Raw genomic sequence first — 20,223 nt, 5'->3', positions numbered from 1 at the left:
TGTGGGGCGTCCAGTCATCGATCTGTTCGCCACCCGCACAACAGGAAACTCCAGGTCTTCTGTTCCGTCGTGCCGGACCCATGGGCCGCTGGTGGACGCGTTCCAACACCCGTGGGACAACCTCGACACTTATGCCTTTCCCCATTCTGTCGATTCGCGGGTGATCAGCAGTGATGATCACCCCAAATCTCAGAATGACTCTGGTGGCACCCAAATGGCCCCAGGCCAGTTGGTACCGGACCTGCTAGCTCTCCTCTCAGAGGCGCCGAGAGATCCCCTGGCCCAACCTTCTGCGTCAACCTCACGCGCAACGGTTCCACCTGGCAGTGCATTCCCTGTGTCTTCACGGCTGGAGGTTATCCACCATCTCTTGAAAGCGAGTGGCTTTTCGCCACAATGCAGCAACAGAGATGGCAGGATACCTCAGAAGATCCTCCGCAGCGGTATACCAGGAAAGTGGTCCGCCTTCTGTGGTTGGTGTCGTCGAAGGGTATCTCTCCGGTCGGAGCTACTGTTCAACAGGTCGCGACTTCCTCGTCTTCCTTCGCCGAGAGAAGCTTCTCTCCGTTTCAGCTGTAAGGGCTACTGAGCCGCACTCGCCTAGTCTTGCGGCTGAAAGGAGTAGACATCTCTTCCTCTTTCGAGATTTCTCTACTCATGAGAAGCTTCGAACGGTCTTGCACACCCAGGATCTCAGGCCCCTGCGTGGGATGTGACTCTCGTGATAAGGAGCCTGACTCAGTGCACCGTGACGAGCCTTTAAGAGAGTCGTCAGACAGGGATCTGACCCTCAAGACTGTTTTCTTGCTTGCCCTGGCATCGGCGAAGAGAGTAGGCGAGCTTCATGGACTTTCCTTTAATGTCAAACACTGAGGGGATGGGGATCAGTTACGCCATTTCATCCCGGATTTCGCTCGCGAAGACTCCTCGAAACCCTTCGGTCCCTGACGACGGTTCGAGTCCTTCACGATCCTCCCTAGAGGACTTCGTAGATAATGATCCAGACGAGATGCTACTGTGTCCTGTTAGGTGTGGCGGCGGCGCTATCTGAAGAGGACTTGGCACCTCCGGCCTGAGTGTCGATGACTCTTCGTTAGCACTGGCTCGACCAAGAAAGAAGTGTCCAAGAATACCATCTCTTTTTGGCTTCGTGAGACGATAAGGAGAGCGTACTCTGCTGCAGGAAAAGACGACACCGCACGCTCGGTCCGAGAGCTCACGAGGTTCGCAGCATTGGTCCGTCCCTAGCATTCCGGAAGAATATGTCGGTACCACAGGTGCTGAAGGCAGGGGTGTGGTCCCGACAGACTACCTTCACCTCCTTCTACCTCCGGGATGTTGCACACAAGTCCTTGGACACTTTTTCCTTGGGTCCTGTGGTGGCTGCTCAACAAGTTGTGTAGCTTATCCAGCTCCCCTAACGGGACAGGTTGCATCTCACCTATGTTGTACGGTGCTGATTGGGAGATGAATCTTGAGTGACTGGCCTCTTTTCCTCTCCCCATCCTAAGCTCTCTTCCTACGGGCAGGAGCGGACGCCGCTGTTACAAGCTGGACCGGCGACTGAGGCAGGTAAGCACATAACGAGAGCTTCCGTTCTATTTCCTTTCAGGTTAATAGAAGAACCCCACTCCCTCCTCTTGCAAGGGGAGGAGGGAGTCCATGACTTTGAGACAAACCCAAAACTTGTATTTGCCTTATTGTCATCCGACGTCAATTCTTCCTAGCCTACTTTGCATGAACTGACGTTTCTCTTTCATGCAAAGGGGCCCAGAAGTCTGACAACTGATCCTGCGTTTCCTACAACCCGATTTTTGTTAGAGGTAGTTTTTTCCTTCCTCGCTCTTACGACCAGGAAGGGAAGACAAGGTGGTGAACTCCAGTCAGTTCAGAGAGACTTTTCAGATTCCTCCCTCCAATCAGTAAGTCTCCTAATGTAAAAGACCGAGGGTTTGTACATTGTGTCGGAACAAATAACAATTTTAATTATGCCCACCTCATGCCACCCCTCAATCTGTACCTGGGCCGAAAAGCAAATTGGAATGTTTACATCTGGGCAGGCGGTGCTCCCGCCTCCCGGACAGTAGTTAACTGCCTATACCACCTTGTTTGAAGTTCAACAGCCGTTTCCAGCGTACGCCTGAAAGTAATCTCCTAATGTAAAGGACCTCGGGTTTGTATAGTTAGGAAAAATACAATTTACTTTAAAAATTGTTATATTTTGGTCTATAACAATCTGTAAAAACGATCAAAGCAACACAGAGAAACTATTATCACAAAATGATACATGAATTCGTAATGAGCGGATGTAAAAATTTTTTTTTTTTTTCAAAAATTCACCATAAATCGAAATACTGTATTGTGCTAGAGACTTCCTGTTTGTTGCAAAATGAAGGTAAATTATTGAATATTACTAGAATGTAAGAGTTTTAGCTTACAATTGCATTTTTTCGACCATTTTGGTCAAGTCAAAGTTGACCAAAGGTTGAAATTTTGGCACTTATCGTGATTTATGTGAAAATATTTCAAAATGATAAAAGCTACAACCACGAGTTATTTTTTTGTATTCTACATGAAATTGAACGCATTTTCATGTATAAAACTTTATGTAACGGCTAATAGAAAACGGTGCAAAAATTACGACAAAGTGACTAAAGAATTTCTGAGATTTTTAGCAGAGTTAGCGTGCACGGAGATAAGGAAAAAGTTTTTTCAAAAATTCACCATAAATCGAAATATTGTGCTAGACGCTTCCCATTTGTTGCAAAATGAAGGCAAATGACTGATTATTACTAGAATGTAAGAGTTTTAACTTATAATTGCATTTTCGACCATTTCGGTCGAGTCAAAGTTGACCAAAGGTTGAAATTTTGGCACTTATTGTGATTTATATGAAAATATTTCAAGACTGACAAAACCTACAACCATGATTTATTTTTTGATGTATTCTACATGAAATTGCGCACATTTTCACGTATAAAACTTTATGTAACGCCTAATAGAAAACGGTGCAAAAATTACGACAAAGTGACTAAAGAAATTCTGAGATTTTCAGCCGAGTTACCGAGCGTGGAAGTAAGGAAAAAGTTTTTTTCAAAAATTCACCATAAATTGAAATATTGTGCTAGAGACTTACCGTTTGTTGCAAAATGAAGGTAAATGATTGAATATTACTAGAATTTTTAGCTTACGATTGCATTTTTCGACCATTTCGGTCGAGTCAAAGTTGACAAAAGGTTGAAATTTTGCACTTATCGTGATTTATATGAATATATTTCAAAACTGATAAAAGCTACAACCATGAGTTATCTTTTGTTGTATTCTACATGAAATTGCACACATTTTCATGTATAAAACTTTATGTAACGGCTAATAGAAAACGGTGCAAAAATTACGACAAAGTGACTAAAGAAATTCTGAGATTTTCAGCAGAGTTAGCGCACGTGGAGGTAAGGAAAGGTTTTTTCAAAAATTCACCATAAATCGAAATGTTGTGCTAGAGACTTCCCGTCTGTTGCAAATACTAGAATGTATGAGTTTTAGCTTACAATTACATTTTTCAACCATTTCGGTTGAGTCAAAGTTGACCGAAGTTGAAATTTTGGCACTTATCGTGATTTATATGAAAATATTTCAAAACTGATAAAAGCTACAACCATGAGTTATTTTTTGTTGTATTGTAAATGAAATTGCGCACATTTTCATATATAAAAGTTTATGTATCGACTAATATAAAACGGTGCAAATATTACGACAACAAGACGAAAGAATTTCTGAGATGTTCGGCGGAGTTACCGCGCGTAGACGTAAGGAAAATGTTTTTTTTTAAATTCACCATAAATCAAAATATTGTGCTAGAGACTTCAATTTATTGCAAAATGAAGGTAAACGATTGAATATTACTAAAATGTAAGAGTTTTAGCTTACAATTGCATTTTTTACCATTTCGCTCAAGTTAAAGTTGACTGAAGGTTGAAATTTTGGCAGTTATCGTGATTTATGTGAAAATATTTCAGAACTGATAAAAGCTACAACCATGAAGTTATTTTTTGTTGTATTCTACAAGAAATTGCATACATTTTTGTATATAAAACTTTATGTAACGACTAATAGAAAACAGTGCAAAAATTACGACAAAGTGACTAAAGAATTTCTGAGATTTTCAGCAGAGTTAGCGTGGAGGAGGTAAAAAAAGTTTTTTCAAAAATTCACCATAAATCGAAATATTGTGCTAGAGACTTCCCGTTTGTTGCAAAATGAAGGTAAATGATTGAATATCACTAGAATGTAAGATTTTTTGCTTACCAAAAAAAATATATATATATCTATACAGTATATATATACACATTCATACACACACACACACACACATATATATAAATAAATAAATAATATATATATATATATATATATATATATATATATATATATATATATATATATATATATATATTTTCTTATTTTGGTACGAATACATAACTAAAAGGAATATAGGTGAAAAACTTTTTTTTTTTGCATAACACAAAATAATATACAAAACACCAATAAATACAGATATATAAAAACTTGTAATAAATATAAAATTAAATATAAAATCAATGCAGAATACTCACTCGTAATCCTGACTCTTCGTTCTAGTCTTGTTTTCTCCCTCCTCCATTGAAGAGTCTTGCATTTTTTCCTCTCGACATGACGAGGTGCAGGTGGAGGAGGGAGATGCGCGCCCTTACTGCAGATGGGCCGCCCTTCGGCGGTCCGCTGCGCCCTCCAGTGTCCCTCGGGTAGACGCACTCCAATATATGACCGCAGTGTGGTATTTGCGGTCACACTCCCCGATCCTGCAGAGTGCTACCTTGCAGGTGTGACAGACGAACCGGGTGTCTCTTCTTCTGCCATTCATATGGCACACCTGGCACCGTTTCTGCTTACGCTCTTCTAGGGGCTCCAGTGTGTGATCCTCTGCCTGCAGCTGACACACAGGGTCCACTACCCGACGGGACATTGGAATGTCAGGGAGGGCGGCAGTGGGGACAGGGACAGCAGGGGCGGCGGCATCATCAAGGGCGGCAGCAGTAGCAGGGGCAGCATCAGCAGGAGCAGGACGACAGAGGTAGACCCTCCTAGCGACACTCCTCAGGACTGAAGTTTATGAGGGCATTCCCGGCCACCTCGAGAAACTGGATGTGGGACAACCTCCAGGTGTCGGAATTGTACCCACAGTAGAGGATGTAGGCATTCTGGAGGGCCAACTGAAGGAGGTATTTGAGGAGCTTCTGTGTCCACCTCCTGGTTCACCTGGTGAAGGGATAATACTGGATGAGTTGATCAAAGAGATCAACTCCTCCCATGTGCCTATTGTAGTGCCCGATGACAGTAGGCCGTTGGACATGAAACTCCTCATACGTAACTTGGCCCTGCCTATGTGTCTTCTTCCGCTGAACGACCTCTTCTTGGATGGGCTCATGACTGGTCGTAATCATGGGCACGAGTCAGACCCCTTCCAACAGATGACGAAGACATCTCCCTTCCGCCGCCACTCTGTCTCTCCTCTTGGCAGATGTTGCAGGTGGCTAGCGAACCTCTTAAGGACATTCGGGGCCCCACGCACCAACCGAAGGGTACCACTGACGTGCACACCTGCTTCATACAGTTCCTGGGTCAGGGATACCGAGTTATAATAATTATCCATAAAAAGGTGGTATCCCTGGTTACGGAAACCATCCACAAGACCGAAGACTCGTGCAGCGTGGAAAAGACCCCAGAATATACAGAGAAGTCAACGACGTATCCAGTGTTGGGTTCCATAATAAAAAATAACTTCACACCATATTTCTTTGGCTTCTTGGGGTTGTACACTTTTATGCTTGGACATCCTTTGTATGGCATCATCCCCTCATCCAAAGAAAGGTTCTTGGAAGGAACCACCAGAAACTGGCACCGTTCACGAATGTACTCCAACACTGGGCGGACTAAGATGAGGCAATCTGGGTTATTCCGGGTTATGGCCCTTCGGTTGAAGGCGCTGAAATACCTGTCCAACGCCAGGAAACTATCAAGGGGCATAATGCCGGGCACATTGGGCATACTTAAAAAAAAATTCCGCCTCCAATATTGCCTGATGTCGGCAGCAGGCATCATTCCAAAAAAATGTGGAGCCCCAAAAAATGCGCCATGTCCATGAGGTTGCAGCCCTGCCATTGATACGACGTCGTCGTCTGCAGTTCCTCACAGCAGTACCGAGTGTAATCCGCCATCTCTGCAACGAGGTATTCCAGCAATTCCCGCGTAAGGAAGAGCTGAATGAACCCCAGTGCAGTGAGAGGCTCAGGGACGGTCAGTCCAGGTGCTGCCGTGAATGGGTGCATGTTAGGTGGGGTGGGGTCCTCCAACCAACCCTATCACTTTCAGACAAATGGCCTTCACCTAGGCTGCCACGACATTGCGACCTTCTACGGGCATGTGCACGGGCACGACTTCGCACTCCCCCCCAACAACTAGCCTATCTCCCTCACTTTCACCATCGCTTTGTCTCGTCCCCACCAGCCACAATCGGTGCCTCCTCCTCCTCAGACTCTCCCTCATAAGCACTGAAACCACTGAACTCGAGTTCACTTTCATGCTCTGGCTCTCGTACGGACACTGGGGGAAAATACTCGTCATCACTGACATCGGGCATGGTGTCCTCGTCACTAGATGACCAACTGCCATCAAAATGAGGACTTTCCACCTGCTCTCGATCGAGCTCCAACAAGTATTCATCAATGTCCTTTTGTTGGAGGCCTCCCAAATGTTTACGAATGCCTCTCAGGACACCCCGATGTTTCCTATGGGTCATAAACACACAGGGTACGGCCCTTGGGGCCACGGTCACTTTCGGCCACACGGGGCTGTACAACACGGCGTTGAAAAGATGGATCCCTTTGGGTGCTTGGTCCCTCTCCAGCATCCACGTCTAAAATGCGTCTCACACGCTCACTACCGACAGGCAATACGCGCCTTTCAGGGTCCTGACGACGTTGGGACATCTCTGCGTACGTCCTATTGTGTCACAAACACGCTAACACTTGCACAAGTTCGGCAAAACACGAATGCGTCAAGAAATCGCTCTCTGACGATGCGTCGCTGATGCTTTGTAGTGTGAGAAGAAAGAAATTTGCGCTTGCGCAGCTGGGTCACGCTTGTAAACAAAACAACAGCATGTAAGACTCTATGAAAATCTAAGCTGTGTAGGTTAACCACACCTTCACCCTTGATGATAGGCATATGGTATTTACCAAAATAAAGCTGTTGCAATACCTTTGTATGGAAATAGGTATGTAGATCTGTATACCATAAGTCATATATTGCAGATTTAATCAGTTTTATTACATGGTGAATGCATTCATGTATTGCATGGCTTCCAGATATCTTCTATCAACTTCCAAATGAGAATTTTTCAGTGTTCGTAATGTTGCATAATCTTTGAGAATTTTTATTTTCTCACTTCGTGCAAACTTTACTGGCTTCCTTGGAGGTACCTGGACTCTTCCAGATTCACGAGGCCACCTGTACCACAACAGATTCTTGGATGCAAAATAGCAAAATGGGAGAGGAATGGGCAGTGGAGGTAGCCCAAGATGGCTTGTTCATCCCTAACATATGGAACTCATGCGAAATTTGATTTAAAAATATACTGTATAAAGAAATACTTTCTTCTCAGCACCTTTGAATTTTAATATGTAAAAAATTATGGAAGATTACATATTCTTACTTTTCAACTTTTATCCTTGCGAGTTAAATAATCAATTTCTTTGGTCACATTGATTATACAAGGCAAGTCCTTGGTGAGTATTCACTCACACAATTACATTTTCATGTACTTTCCTCTGATCAAATAAGATTTTTCCCTATTTTAAGAGGGAAGGAAATGTGCAACTTTCTTCCGTATGTATAGTTTTGTCAATTTATGGCAACCTGAAAACAGAGAGCAATCAATGCACGAACCACCCACATCCGACCGAGTGATTAAGAAAACTCATGATGTCCAAGCCTAACTCACCCTTTGGACTTGACTGACATTCTTGCTCTTGGTTGTGATGTGCCTACCAACTTCCAATTCAAAAATTTACATGGAGCTTCAAGCACAGTCAGTTTATTAATTCTTAAAATTATTTTTTTATAACAATGTATCTTCAGAGCTTTTCTCCGATTAGTAAAATAAGTTACTTCAATACATGATTTAAGAATGACCACATGGTCAAGTATGTTCTATAAGAATGACCACATGGTCAAATATGTTTTCACCTCTTCAATAAGGATCAGTTATGTATTAAAACCATGACAAACATGTTGAGAATTGTAGCTGCTGTATAGACCCTTACTGAAGACCTGAGACACAAGTATCTAGTCATATTCCTTCTAAATACTGGTTCACAACCAAAACAAAGGGGTGGGGGTTATCGACAACTGTTCGTGACAACTTAATGTCGCAGCAGACTATCAACAAGGTTAAAAACCACAGACGAGTTCAAAACACTTTATTTCCTACACAGGCATATCAGTTACAGCTACTGTACCTCTATATATGCACATCAATTACAGCTACAGTACCTTTAAACAATATAAGTGATCAGCTGCAGTGCTTTTATACGATTCGCAAAGCTTACAAGGTAGGAAGTTCGTGTTATTTGGATTTTAGTCTCAAAATGCTCACTGATTGAATTGAAAACACAATTTCGAAGATATTCTACACCCAATTTTCAATTTTCAGTTTCATTAATCATAATCATATGTTGTAACAAGATTCATAGTACTACAATAAAATGAGGTGGGGTGAGGCACCTAGTATCCTCTCAAGTTTTACTTCCTACGATGATATGTGAAATTATTTTACTCTTTTTAAAGTGATAGTTTCTACAAGCAACTCACAGATTACCCTACTAATTTTGATAGCGTAATTAAAATAAACATGCACATCAGCAAGGTGGTAACATCTTGTTTAAAATCACTTGCAAGGTGGTAACATCTTGTTTAAAATCACTTGCAAGTTGGTAACATCTTGTTTAAATCACTAAGATTTTTTGGTTACTCATTAGATGCATGGCAGAGATAGAGACAAGATAAAATCAAGACTAGAGCAAGTCTGAAATCTCGGTCATCTCACATAGATATATAGGGAAGAATACAGTGCTTTGGTTCAATATAAACATCTTAGTATTGAACCATAAGCATCTTAGTGTTTTATCAAAGAGAGGAATTGTTCAAAGGGCAATCCCTGATTTGCCACTAAGCAATGTGATCAGCCAGGTTAATTTATCGTTATCTCTGGGATATGTGTTGTTTGTTGCATGTTGTAAATACATTAAAAATATTTTAATATTTAATGTATTTATAACATTATAACTACTGCGTTTTTGTTACAAGGATCGGTTACAATACAAGGTTTGGTTCGCATGTGTGTACCCATCTTCCTACTTCCTTGAGGTTGTCTATTCCAAGGGTCTCCAAACTTTTTAGAATGAGTCACATTTTGCCATCTTGGTAGGCTACAGGAAAAACAATATGTGATGTCAGTTTCGTACATTACTTTTTCAAACTAAAGTAAAACACATGGAATTAATTAAAACAAAACTTGTTGGTATTAATAAAGGTAAACCAGAAACATAACTGTCTTCCTTCATACAACCTATTAATGTGAGAAAGGATAATATGAGTTTTTTTCTTTTCAAGTCTCACAGGAGTCAGGTCCCAAATTTAAGGAGCCAAGTGGGAGAATGGATTTCAAATTTTCATCTGATAAAATCTGCTCAACAGACTTGTCATACTTCATTTGGAAAATGTCTGTTCATACAGATAGGTTGCCAAAAAAAAATGGATACAGAGCTACAATTTGTTTCATATTCAGAAACTGATCTGGCTTCAAATTTAATAAAACTCAAATTCCTTCTTTACTTGTCTTTAAATCTATATCTACTTGGTAGAATAAATTCAATTTAAAGTAAAAGCTTTAGATTAGAGTGACTTTGCTGCTGCACTGGTAAACCTGGGATTTATAAGTCTCTTGATATTAACTGTGGGCCAGATGAAATCATGTGGCATGCCTGATGTGACCCCTGGGGATATTTTGGAAAGCCCGGGTCTAATCAGTGAGAATCAGGGACAACGAGAACTTCCTTGGTCTTCAGAATCTGTCCAGCTTTTTTATCATCTGTTTGTGCACCAAATTGGATTTAACACCAGTTTATGACAATCCAAAGGCTCTGGCAAAGAGACAGATGCTGTTTATCCCAAAGTAACACCACCTCTGTGGAGACTAAGATCAGCCAGTCACCCAGGTAATGCAGGAGGCAGATATGTTCATAACGGCTCCAACTTGAGACCCTGGTGAACACTTGAGGAGCTGTCATCAGGCCGAAGCAGAGAGCTTCAATGGAAGACCTTCTCTTGGCACATGAATTGAAGAACCTTCTTTGAGTCATGGTGGATTGGAATATGAAAATAAGCATTCTGAAAGTTGTCTAAGACCATATAGTCTCCCTCCCTGACAGATTCCAACACTGAGTAGGCATTTTCCACTGTGAAGGGAGTTTGTTTGATGTAGCTGTCAAGAGTCAAAATGTCTATGATTGGTTTCCAACCACCAGAAGCTTTTTGCCCAAGAGAAAGGTGGCTGTAGAAGACCAGGAAGGGGGAATGAGCAATCTTGATTGCTCCCTTTTGGAGCATGGACTTGACTTCCTCCCACACTGTCTAGGCTTTGGTTGAGTGTGGTTGATATGTCAGGAACGAGATTGGCACTGGGCAGAGAGGAGGTCGATAGTCCTTGTAGGGTAGTCGGTAACCATTCCTTAGGGAACTGAAACTACCCATTCCCCTGCCTGTAGATGTTGTCACACCATCCAAAAGTGAGAGGCAGTCCCAACCTGTGGCAGCCGAGGTGGGGGAACGCCAATCTCAGTAGAAACCTCCTCTTTTCTTGACCATACCAAGTCTTTTGGATTGACCATGGAAGGCGGGGCACAAGGGCTGGGATGTATCCACGCCCTTTGCTGCTAATGGAAGGGTAGGGTATTTCTGAGGTTTCGACTGCAGAAGTTTCATTTGGGAGGTTGGTTGATTAGGCCAAGATGTCAACAGTCTCGAAGTTGATGGCCTAGTTCCTTTAGTTGCCTCAGAGGTAGCAGCTTCAAATATATAAGGAAATCTCATGAATCTTCCACACTGATGGTGATCTCTGCCTTTGGCTTTCCTGGATGGAAGTAGAAAGCAGAGTCAGAGATGGACCTGTTCCTCACAGACAGTCCTCAAAGGTACAGCCGACTCTCATGAGACACCTGTTTCAAGTAGCATCTCATCTATGGAGAATGGTGCTAGCCCATAAATTTGAGGCTTAATGAACCAGGACAGTGAGGCTTCAACCCCCATAAAACCAATCATTTTCTGCCCTCCTGCCAGGATTGGGATGGAATATCCTTCATAAAGAGTGTGGTTATTGCATTCTGCTGCAAGTCCAGCCAATAAATGGCTTGAATAATTGGTATCATGACCAGTTCCAAATTATTAGGCCTTGTGTGATTAAAGGAAAGGCCCTGTTCTCATAATTTATCTAAGGGCACATTGTTATTAAGTCGGCACAGTGCTGCATCAAAATGGAAGGGAGTGTTGTGCACTTCTTTGGTTACTAGGTCTTCTGATCTGCTGGCTGCAAGGGCTCTAGATGGCCTGAAAATCATTGAGTTTACCTCAGCCAAGACCTTACAGGAATGCTTAGACCAAGGTAGCCTTACTGATGTTTTCATCTCCAAGAGCAGAACCAATCATCCGTTCTGAAACTGAACCAGATGGTAAAGCTGAATCAGCTGTTGCCTACCCAAAGCCATAGAGCTCATGAATGAGCACAATTAACTCCTGAAAACGATGGTCCAGGTCAGAGGTAGGCTCCAAAATGGGTGGGGCCCTCTGTACTCTACATCTCACCTGTGTCACTGGGAGCAGGAACTTTTGCAATGACTGAAGTGGTGGCTGCTTTCTGCTCCTAGTCTTGGTTCCTCTCCCTATGACTTGGTACTGGACAGATCAAATGAGGACTTCTTCTTGAAGGAGTTGCTAATGGGAAACTGTAGTAGGAGCAAGGCGGGGAAGGAGGGTGAGGCGGCAGGGGACAAATCGTCCCAGGTGCGGGGCATCTTGGTCCTGAGTGGATTGGTAGCAGGATCAGGTTCTTGTCTCCTACAGGAGGAAGAACCCACCCATGGGCATGGTGCTGGGATCACGAGCATCTCAGTCTTTTTGGAGGGGAGCAGTTCCTTCTATAGGGGCTGACGGGGAGTGGGGGTAATGTCTGCTCCTCTGGTCCATGGATCAAGAACGATGATGAGAACAAAGCAGCTATTCCTCCTGTCCCTTGAATAGTAACGATAGCCACTGTGGGTGTCTGCACTGGAGTGGTGGCTGAAGGGAGGCTGCCTACAGAAGCGTGAATCTCTGTATGAATCTGAAGCCTGGTGGGATACCCAAGCAGGATCGCTGCCTGAGCGATGGGGAGAGGGAGACTGTTCCAACTTGTAACTTTTGACCCTGGAGGGCACCAACTACAGCAACTGCTTCTCTGTGGAGAAAAAGAGTAAGGCTTTCCCTAACTGCAATTCTTCCTCTGTTTAGTATGCTGAAACGAATAATCCGATGATGAAGAGGATACCAATTGATAACGTTTCTGGGGAGGCAGAGTCTTGATCTCCTGAGAAGAAGGTGAGACAACTGGGGAGGATGGGGTGAAGTGAGCACCTTTCCAGTCTCAGCTATGGGAGGTAGATCCTGGGAAGGGTGGTGGGAGGGTGGCAGAGAGGACCTAATGACAGTAGCACTAACTGCCCTTTGTCTTGTCCTGCCACAGAGTAAAAAAACTGAGAAAGGGGAGAGCCCACAATCTTAAGGAAAGGCCTTATTCTCTGAGGGTGTAAAAAAGACGCAAGTTGTTTAGTTTCTCCCTTCCCATCCCCCAAAGAGGCGGAATGAGGTCTGACAAACAGAGAATTAGTCTTCCTTGGAGGGGAAGCCCAAGGAGAGAGAGGGGGAGGAAGAGGGATAGGGAGTGGAAAGTTCTAGACGAATCAGGCATCACTTCTGGTGCAGGGGTATGGCTAGACAGGGCAAGAGGAAACATGAGAACGCTCTTTCCCCTTCCAAGAAACACAAAAAAGAATGGGATATATCACCTAAGGAGAAAAAATGATTGCAAACTTTATCACTGCCTACACAACAATACTGATCTTTTTTACACTCCATGCCAGCAATCACAGAAAACAAAGTTACATAAAAACATACTCCATGCCAGCAATCACAGAAAACAAAGTTACATAAAAACACTCAAAATAGCACAAAATATGCATGGGAACTCAACCTCACAAACAACAAGTGTAGGAAACATGAAATGCAAAAAAAAAAAAAAAAAAAAAGAGGAAAAGATACCAATAAGGCACACGAAATGAGGGATGTACACATGATACAATTATTCACGAAAACTGTTTGAGCAGGTATATCCTTTCCCCATCTTTGTGGGTATCTCCTTGTTAGTTAGTGCATGCGCCAGGTCGAGCGGATGAAAGGTACTCCAGATATGATAGGTGATAGGTTTGTGTACCCACAGTAACAAATGTTTTGGTTATGTTACTCAAGGATTCATGATTATTTTGATTCTGCTATTCACACGAGAAGCTTGATTATTTTGGTGCTGCTACTCTAGGAATTATGGGACACCTAGGAATCACGTCCTAAAATGCAATTGTCAAGCTAACTACAGAGACATGCCAACCACAATTAGGACCTCCAACTTGTAGTGGTATGTAACGAATTTGCTTATTGGCTGTCTTGTATTTAAGTACAAGCTTGTTAATCTACTTACTAAAAGAAGAGTACAAGAAAATAAGAGAAATTCAGAAAATTACAGACTAATCTACTCACTAGAAGCATACAAAAAAATAGGAGAAATCCAGAAAATACAGACTACAGTAGTAGGAAACAAAAAAAAGAGCCGATTGCTCATCTTGATTTAGTCAATTTCCTATTAATCTTGGAAGGAGACCTCTCTCTGTTAGAAAGAACAAAAGCTAAGCTAATATTCAGTAGGGTAGATGACTTAAAACATTGTGCACAAAAACATTGCTTTCAATTCAAAAGGCAGCGAATTTCCAAGAACAATGTTTCAACCATGGATAGAATTAAAGTTGGTGTCTGTTCAAGTGACTGATGTTGGCTGTAGATAATTTTTTGAATGTAAATACATGCATCTCCATGAAGTTTAGGCAAGTCTTGAATGTAATCTTTAAAAATTGGTGAATTTTATTTAGCTACATATACCTCTACAATTGGAATTCACCATATTCTAAATAAATGCTTCACTTGGCAATGCTTCAGATTTCAGGATAGTTATTCCGATCCAAAACCTGACCAGTTCATCCAATCATAAGACCTTGAAAGTGTTCCAGTAATGATTCCCCTGATGCTTGACAGTGACCCTTGATGCCTTCGACAATAGCTGCTTCATGTTTGAGTTTTTGCAGCATACAGATTCTATCCTCAAAATTACAGTTTTTCTGCATCCTTTCCGATTCTATCAGAAGATCAATGTATGCTCTGGCATAAAGGGGGTTGGGCTTCAGTGCTATTCCATCGAGACATTTTATGTGATCTTGAGCTTCTTTAATCTTACTTCCTACCGAACAGGAGTGATTCTCTATCTCTCTCTCTAGAACCTTTATTTCATGCTCTTTGCAAGTTTTATGGAACTGTGCCTGACGATGGCGTTCAAGTAACTTCTGAATAATTCGCTGCTCCTTGACCACTGTACTTTCATATCTGAATCTCATGTCTTTGTGAACATTCCAAATACATTTAGCAGGGCACTGTATGCAATGCCATCGGCTCATGCTTGAACAACTCCATTTCATATCATCATCTTTTGAACATGGATAATGACATGTAAAATTGCATTCTACACAATTACTAACATGTTCCCCCGGTTTTAAGTCAATTTTTCTAATCTTGGTAACTTTTACTTCCTCTTGGAAATTGGAACTTCCTTTGATATCCTCAATAATTTGAGTAAGCATTATTCGTTCTTGTTTTAACACTCCAAGTTTCTGCAGTCCATTGTGAATCTGTTCTTGAAGACCAGACACAACTAGCTGTAAATGAGCTCGCTCCTTCAACACATTCCTTGTAAGACGTAGGCTTACTGGACTAGTCTTCGACAATTTGAGAAAGAAATTCCTCAAGCTACGGTATCCTGCCTCCCAGAACAGCTTAGAGATGTGAACCGAGTCCTCACTGTCAAAATAAGATTCTTTATGGGTAGGGTCACCTTCACGGTTCTGAGCAAAAAGGGCACTGTTGTTGAATTTATATATTCCAGCATAACTGATTCCTGCTTCTTTTAACGCTTCTTGAACCAGTGGATTTTGCATCTGCAAAGGTAGCCATGATATATACATTTTCCTTTACATCCTTCCCAAAGAGAGACGATAAGCCTTCATATACATATCTCTCGAACTGTGTTAAACGAGCGACTGAAACAGGAGTTACAAGACCTATGGCATCAACTTCATCCACTCCATAATCCTGTTTCAAAAATGCCTCCAGTTGCTTAGCCATCTCCTGGTCACGTTCAATGCCTCTTGTATCACCAAAGCCTGGAGTGTCAATTAAAACATAATTATAGCCAAATGGCATCCCAGGAGACTGATAAAAAGTATAGGCTGTTATAAAATCTGTCTGGCTTTCTGCCTCTGATCTTTTCGAAACATCTTCACTGTCAATTAGGATAAACCTGAAGTTATCTTCAAATGCTACACCATATAAAAAATTAACCATAGCATTAATTAGTGTTGTTTTTCCCGTACCTGTTCCACCAACCAACATTATAACTTTAGTTACAGAACTACTTTTTTGACCTAGAGAGAGTTTACGAATTTTTTCACTTTGACTTGAATGCTCTACTTTCATTTTCAGTTTTCTTATCTCTAATTCTTCTTCGTTTGTGTGTGGCCGACTGAAATTATCCTTTACACTTTTCTTAAGGCAATCCCTCATACTCTGGAACTCTCTTGAATCATAAGGCTCTTGAGCCATAGTTGTTTCAACAATGAATTGCAGTTTTCTGTAAGCAAGGAAAAGAACATTAAGACCTCTTTGGTCATGAACCTCATCGTACAAACAAACAAAACACTTCAGTCACCTTCAACTCAGGCTGTGTTAAAAATTTATGCATAGTACTGGTAGATATAAACTTTATTTTCTGGTGGGTAGACAGCCAAATTAGGCAACCATAATCCATAATATTAAAATATACCAAAGCCACGTTGGTGTACTTTGTACAAAGAAAACCTCTTTAGATTACTTATTAATCTGGTACAAAACAAAGTATCAAAACTTGGTACAAAACAAAGTATCAAAACTTGGGAGTTTTTTACCCCCCAAAAAAATGAAAAATTCCAGGAAAATATTTTATCATCTATGACATACTGAATATTTATCTACACTAGAAAACTGTTAGACAATCCCAAAGGAACAAAGCGAGTCTAGGACCATTTAGTCTCATCGATGCAGTACATACACATAAAACTAAGGATAACAAGACCCATTAAAAATCCTGCTTTACACAAAAAGATTCCTGCAAATATAACACTTGAACAAAAGGATCCTCATATATTTTTTTAACTAATGTGCTTAAAACCAAGAGCTTTCACTAGATGTTTATTCATGGAGTCAGGGCACAAAATATCTGCCCCTCATGATGATTGAATAACCATCTCACAAAAGTGCTTGGTAAGGATCTTTTGACTGTTATTTTCTTCTGGTTTTCGCTGATACTAAATCATGTGGATTTCTTGTGATTTTCTTACCATACATATACATACATATTCATACGCACATGCATATACAGTTTTTTTTTTTAACGTTAGTTTAACCAGACCACTGAGTTAATATTAACTCTCCTAGGGCTGGCCCGAAGGATTAGACAAGCTATTTAAACCTAATAATTTAATTAAACCTAGCGACATATGTTCATCTAAGAACTAATTAATTAATTAGGAATATATTATAAATTATTCTATGAATCTTATATTTTATCGAATATATGATTAAATTTAAGGAATTTTAAAATATTAAAAAGTGAAAATTTGTCATTTTCTGACAGTATATCTTTAAAGGAATATCTTCTAAATAAAATGTCTCTTTGGATTCTATATTTTGGGCATACCTTTAAAATATGCTTTACTGTTATTTGTATATTACATATTTTGCACATAGGTATAGGGGCATGGGGGTTACTCATCAGATAACCATGTGTCAGTTTAGTGTGACCAATTCTTAGCCGTGTCAACATTACTGAAAACCTGCGGCAATTCTGATAGGATGATGGCCACGGGTCTACAGTTTCTTTTATTTCTCTTAATTTATTGTTAAGATTGCTTTCCTCCAGTTATTTTGCCATTTCTTCTTAATCACCGCTTTACTGTATCTAGTATAGTCTTCTAATGGTAACAATTCTGCTGATATTGGCAGTGTTCTAGCCTCTTTTGCATAGGTGTCAGCTTTTTCATTGCCTTCTAATCCTATGTGAGATGGTATCCAACATAGAGTAACAGATATCTTTTGCATTTTCATTTCATGCATATACAGTAAACCCCCATATTTGCAGTCCCACAATTCGCGGACTCACCTGTTTGCGGATTTCTCTATGGAATATATACAGTACACATATTATTCGCTGCAAATCTACCCATTCATGTATTTTTCACTGAGAGATATTTACTAATTACTGTATTTTCATCTCAATTTCATGACTAAATGCACTTTTTTGTGATAACACTATTAAAATACTCGGGTATTGCTCAAGTTACGATAGTTCACCTTATAATAATTCGATTTTGCAATGGGGTAAGCAATTAATACAAATACGACAATATTTTATAAAATATTTTTTAATTTCCCACGGGCGCAGGCAGCAACGTACAATCAGGCAGCAAGAGAGACCAAATTACAATAGACAACCTTCTTTTCCTACAACTCTTTATCCCATCTTCTAGTTAAAAAAGTAACAGAGAATGATAAAAGTATTTTAGTAACGCTATACTCTTGCGTAAATGCGTCAGCCATAAACAATCGAATGAGAAATCGTTGTTTTGTTTACCACTGAATCGGATAACAAGAGTCCTTTTGCTTGTATTTCAACCACCGTACGATAATACGTAATTACCGTAGGTTATAGTACAAAAGATGTTAAGTAGAATAGGACTGATTTATTATTTACATTATACCCTTATTCAGTATGGATAAAAGATCAGCAAAGAAATACAGTGATAAGTTTATGCTTCAAGTTGTAGCTGAAGCTGAGAAAACATTGTATAAGCTGCTAATGACTATAAATTATTGTGCATCGGCATCATGGATGAAACTCGAACTTAATTAAAATTGGAAGTATTTTAATGAAAACTACTGGGCAAGAAAGAACACATCACTGCTATTTTTACGCTGATAAAAGATAAATACATATAGCTCGTATTATGATGAAATCAAGTGAAAATAGCAAACGGAATCTTGATTTTTTTACACAAAACAAACATGCTCCAAATGGCCGTAATCAGTATATTAACGAAAAAAATTGCTAAATTAATTTCACAACGAGACGTATTTGAAGTTATATTTCGACCTAAAGACACTTTGTACAGTATAACGAAAAATGTCCTTGCCCCATATAAATAAAGTTAGAGATTCATTTACACTAACTGGAAGCAAGAAAAGCATTCTGAACTGAGTTAAATGCGGCGAAATAAACACCAAAACATTTCCAAACTAAAACATTGATCGCTATGATCGCAATTTATAAAACAAAGGCAATATAAGAATATATACAATATTATTGGATATAGTGAATTTACGCATAACATTTTAAAAGAGCCATGCAAAAGATGCATATTCGTTATGTTGATGTTTTTACAATACGATATGTGAGTATAGAATACAGTATAATGTAGAATAATGTATACCATATACCATAGTGTAGGCTAAGCTAATTCTTGTTTGTTATTCAATTTCTCTTTGTATTGAATTATCATAAGTCACTCTGCATGAGCCTCCAGAATTAGCTGATATTAATAATTACTATACCGTGTATGTATGTATGGAGTATACTTTATAGTGTAGGCTAGGCTACCATATATGTATACATGGCACCGAATATCCTAGTGTAGGCTAGGCTATATTCGAGATACGTTTATTCCAACAAACGATGGTTTTTTTTTTTGAAACTAATGCCATCCCAAGTAGGATAATACCTGTATAAGCATTTTTTGCTTTCTTTTGTGTCTGAACTATCAAAATAGGCAGTTCTAAGTGTTTTTAAGAGGGTTCTATGTATTTGCGGTGTGTTTGTGTGGTACGCATCCCCAGCAAATACAGGGGTTTACTGTGTGTGTATATGTATGTGTGTGTGTGTATATGTATGTGTGTGTGTATATATATATATATATATATATATATATATATATATATATATATATATATATATATATATATATATATATATATATATGTAGAATCTACTGGTCACTTTTACCAGACACATATGTAATTCTAATAGCCACAATGCCCTCTTAACTTCTCGAATTCTTCGCGCTTTTTTGGATATGCTTGTAACTACGAAGCCGAAAATATCCAGACGGAAGAAATTGAAGAGCCTGTGAATAGCGGTCACGAGAATCGAACCCGCATTACCATATTCACAAGGAGGTCACGTTGCCGACCTGGCCAAAGCGCGAAGAATTCGAGAAGTTAAGAGGGCATTGTGGCTACTAGAATTACACACACACACACACACACACACACACACACACACACACACACACACACACACATATATATATATATATATATATATATATATATATATATATATATATATATATATATATATATATGAACTGATTATGTATATAGAAATTCATGTGTGACACAACAGAAAATCTGCTAGTTGTTTGTACGTCGTCGTACGCCTTACAATCGTTGGGGTTTGGCGTGGGTAATTCAAATGAATGCCATACATCGAAGACCCTTATTGGTTCCTTTCGATTATAAGAGACCAATCAGCTGAGGTCTATGACCTAAGCGAGTTCAGTTTGAAAAGTTAAACATCAGTAAGAGTTTAGCGGTTGACGGGCTAACAAGCGTAAGACAGTCATGGCGCGT

General features: G+C 40.2%; 2 protein-coding genes across 2 annotated transcripts in view; both read right to left on the bottom strand.

Moving 5' to 3' along the window:
- Positions 1-20,223, bottom strand: part of LOC136852412 (uncharacterized) — a 336,382-nt gene that overhangs the window by 32,624 nt on the left and 283,535 nt on the right.
- On the bottom strand, positions 14,304-16,588 carry LOC136852356 (uncharacterized). Its single transcript, XM_067126940.1, is given in 2 exon segments — positions 14,304-15,432; positions 15,434-16,588. Coding segments are annotated over 2 exon segments (1,674 nt in total). The 5' UTR covers positions 16,105-16,588; the 3' UTR covers positions 14,304-14,429.

This window comes from Macrobrachium rosenbergii, chromosome 3 (assembly GCF_040412425.1).
Source record: "Macrobrachium rosenbergii isolate ZJJX-2024 chromosome 3, ASM4041242v1, whole genome shotgun sequence".
In the NCBI taxonomy this organism is placed as follows: Eukaryota; Metazoa; Arthropoda; class Malacostraca; order Decapoda; family Palaemonidae; genus Macrobrachium; species Macrobrachium rosenbergii.
The sequence above is the reverse complement of the archived record's forward strand: the minus strand, read 5'-3'. Positions and strand labels throughout refer to the sequence as shown.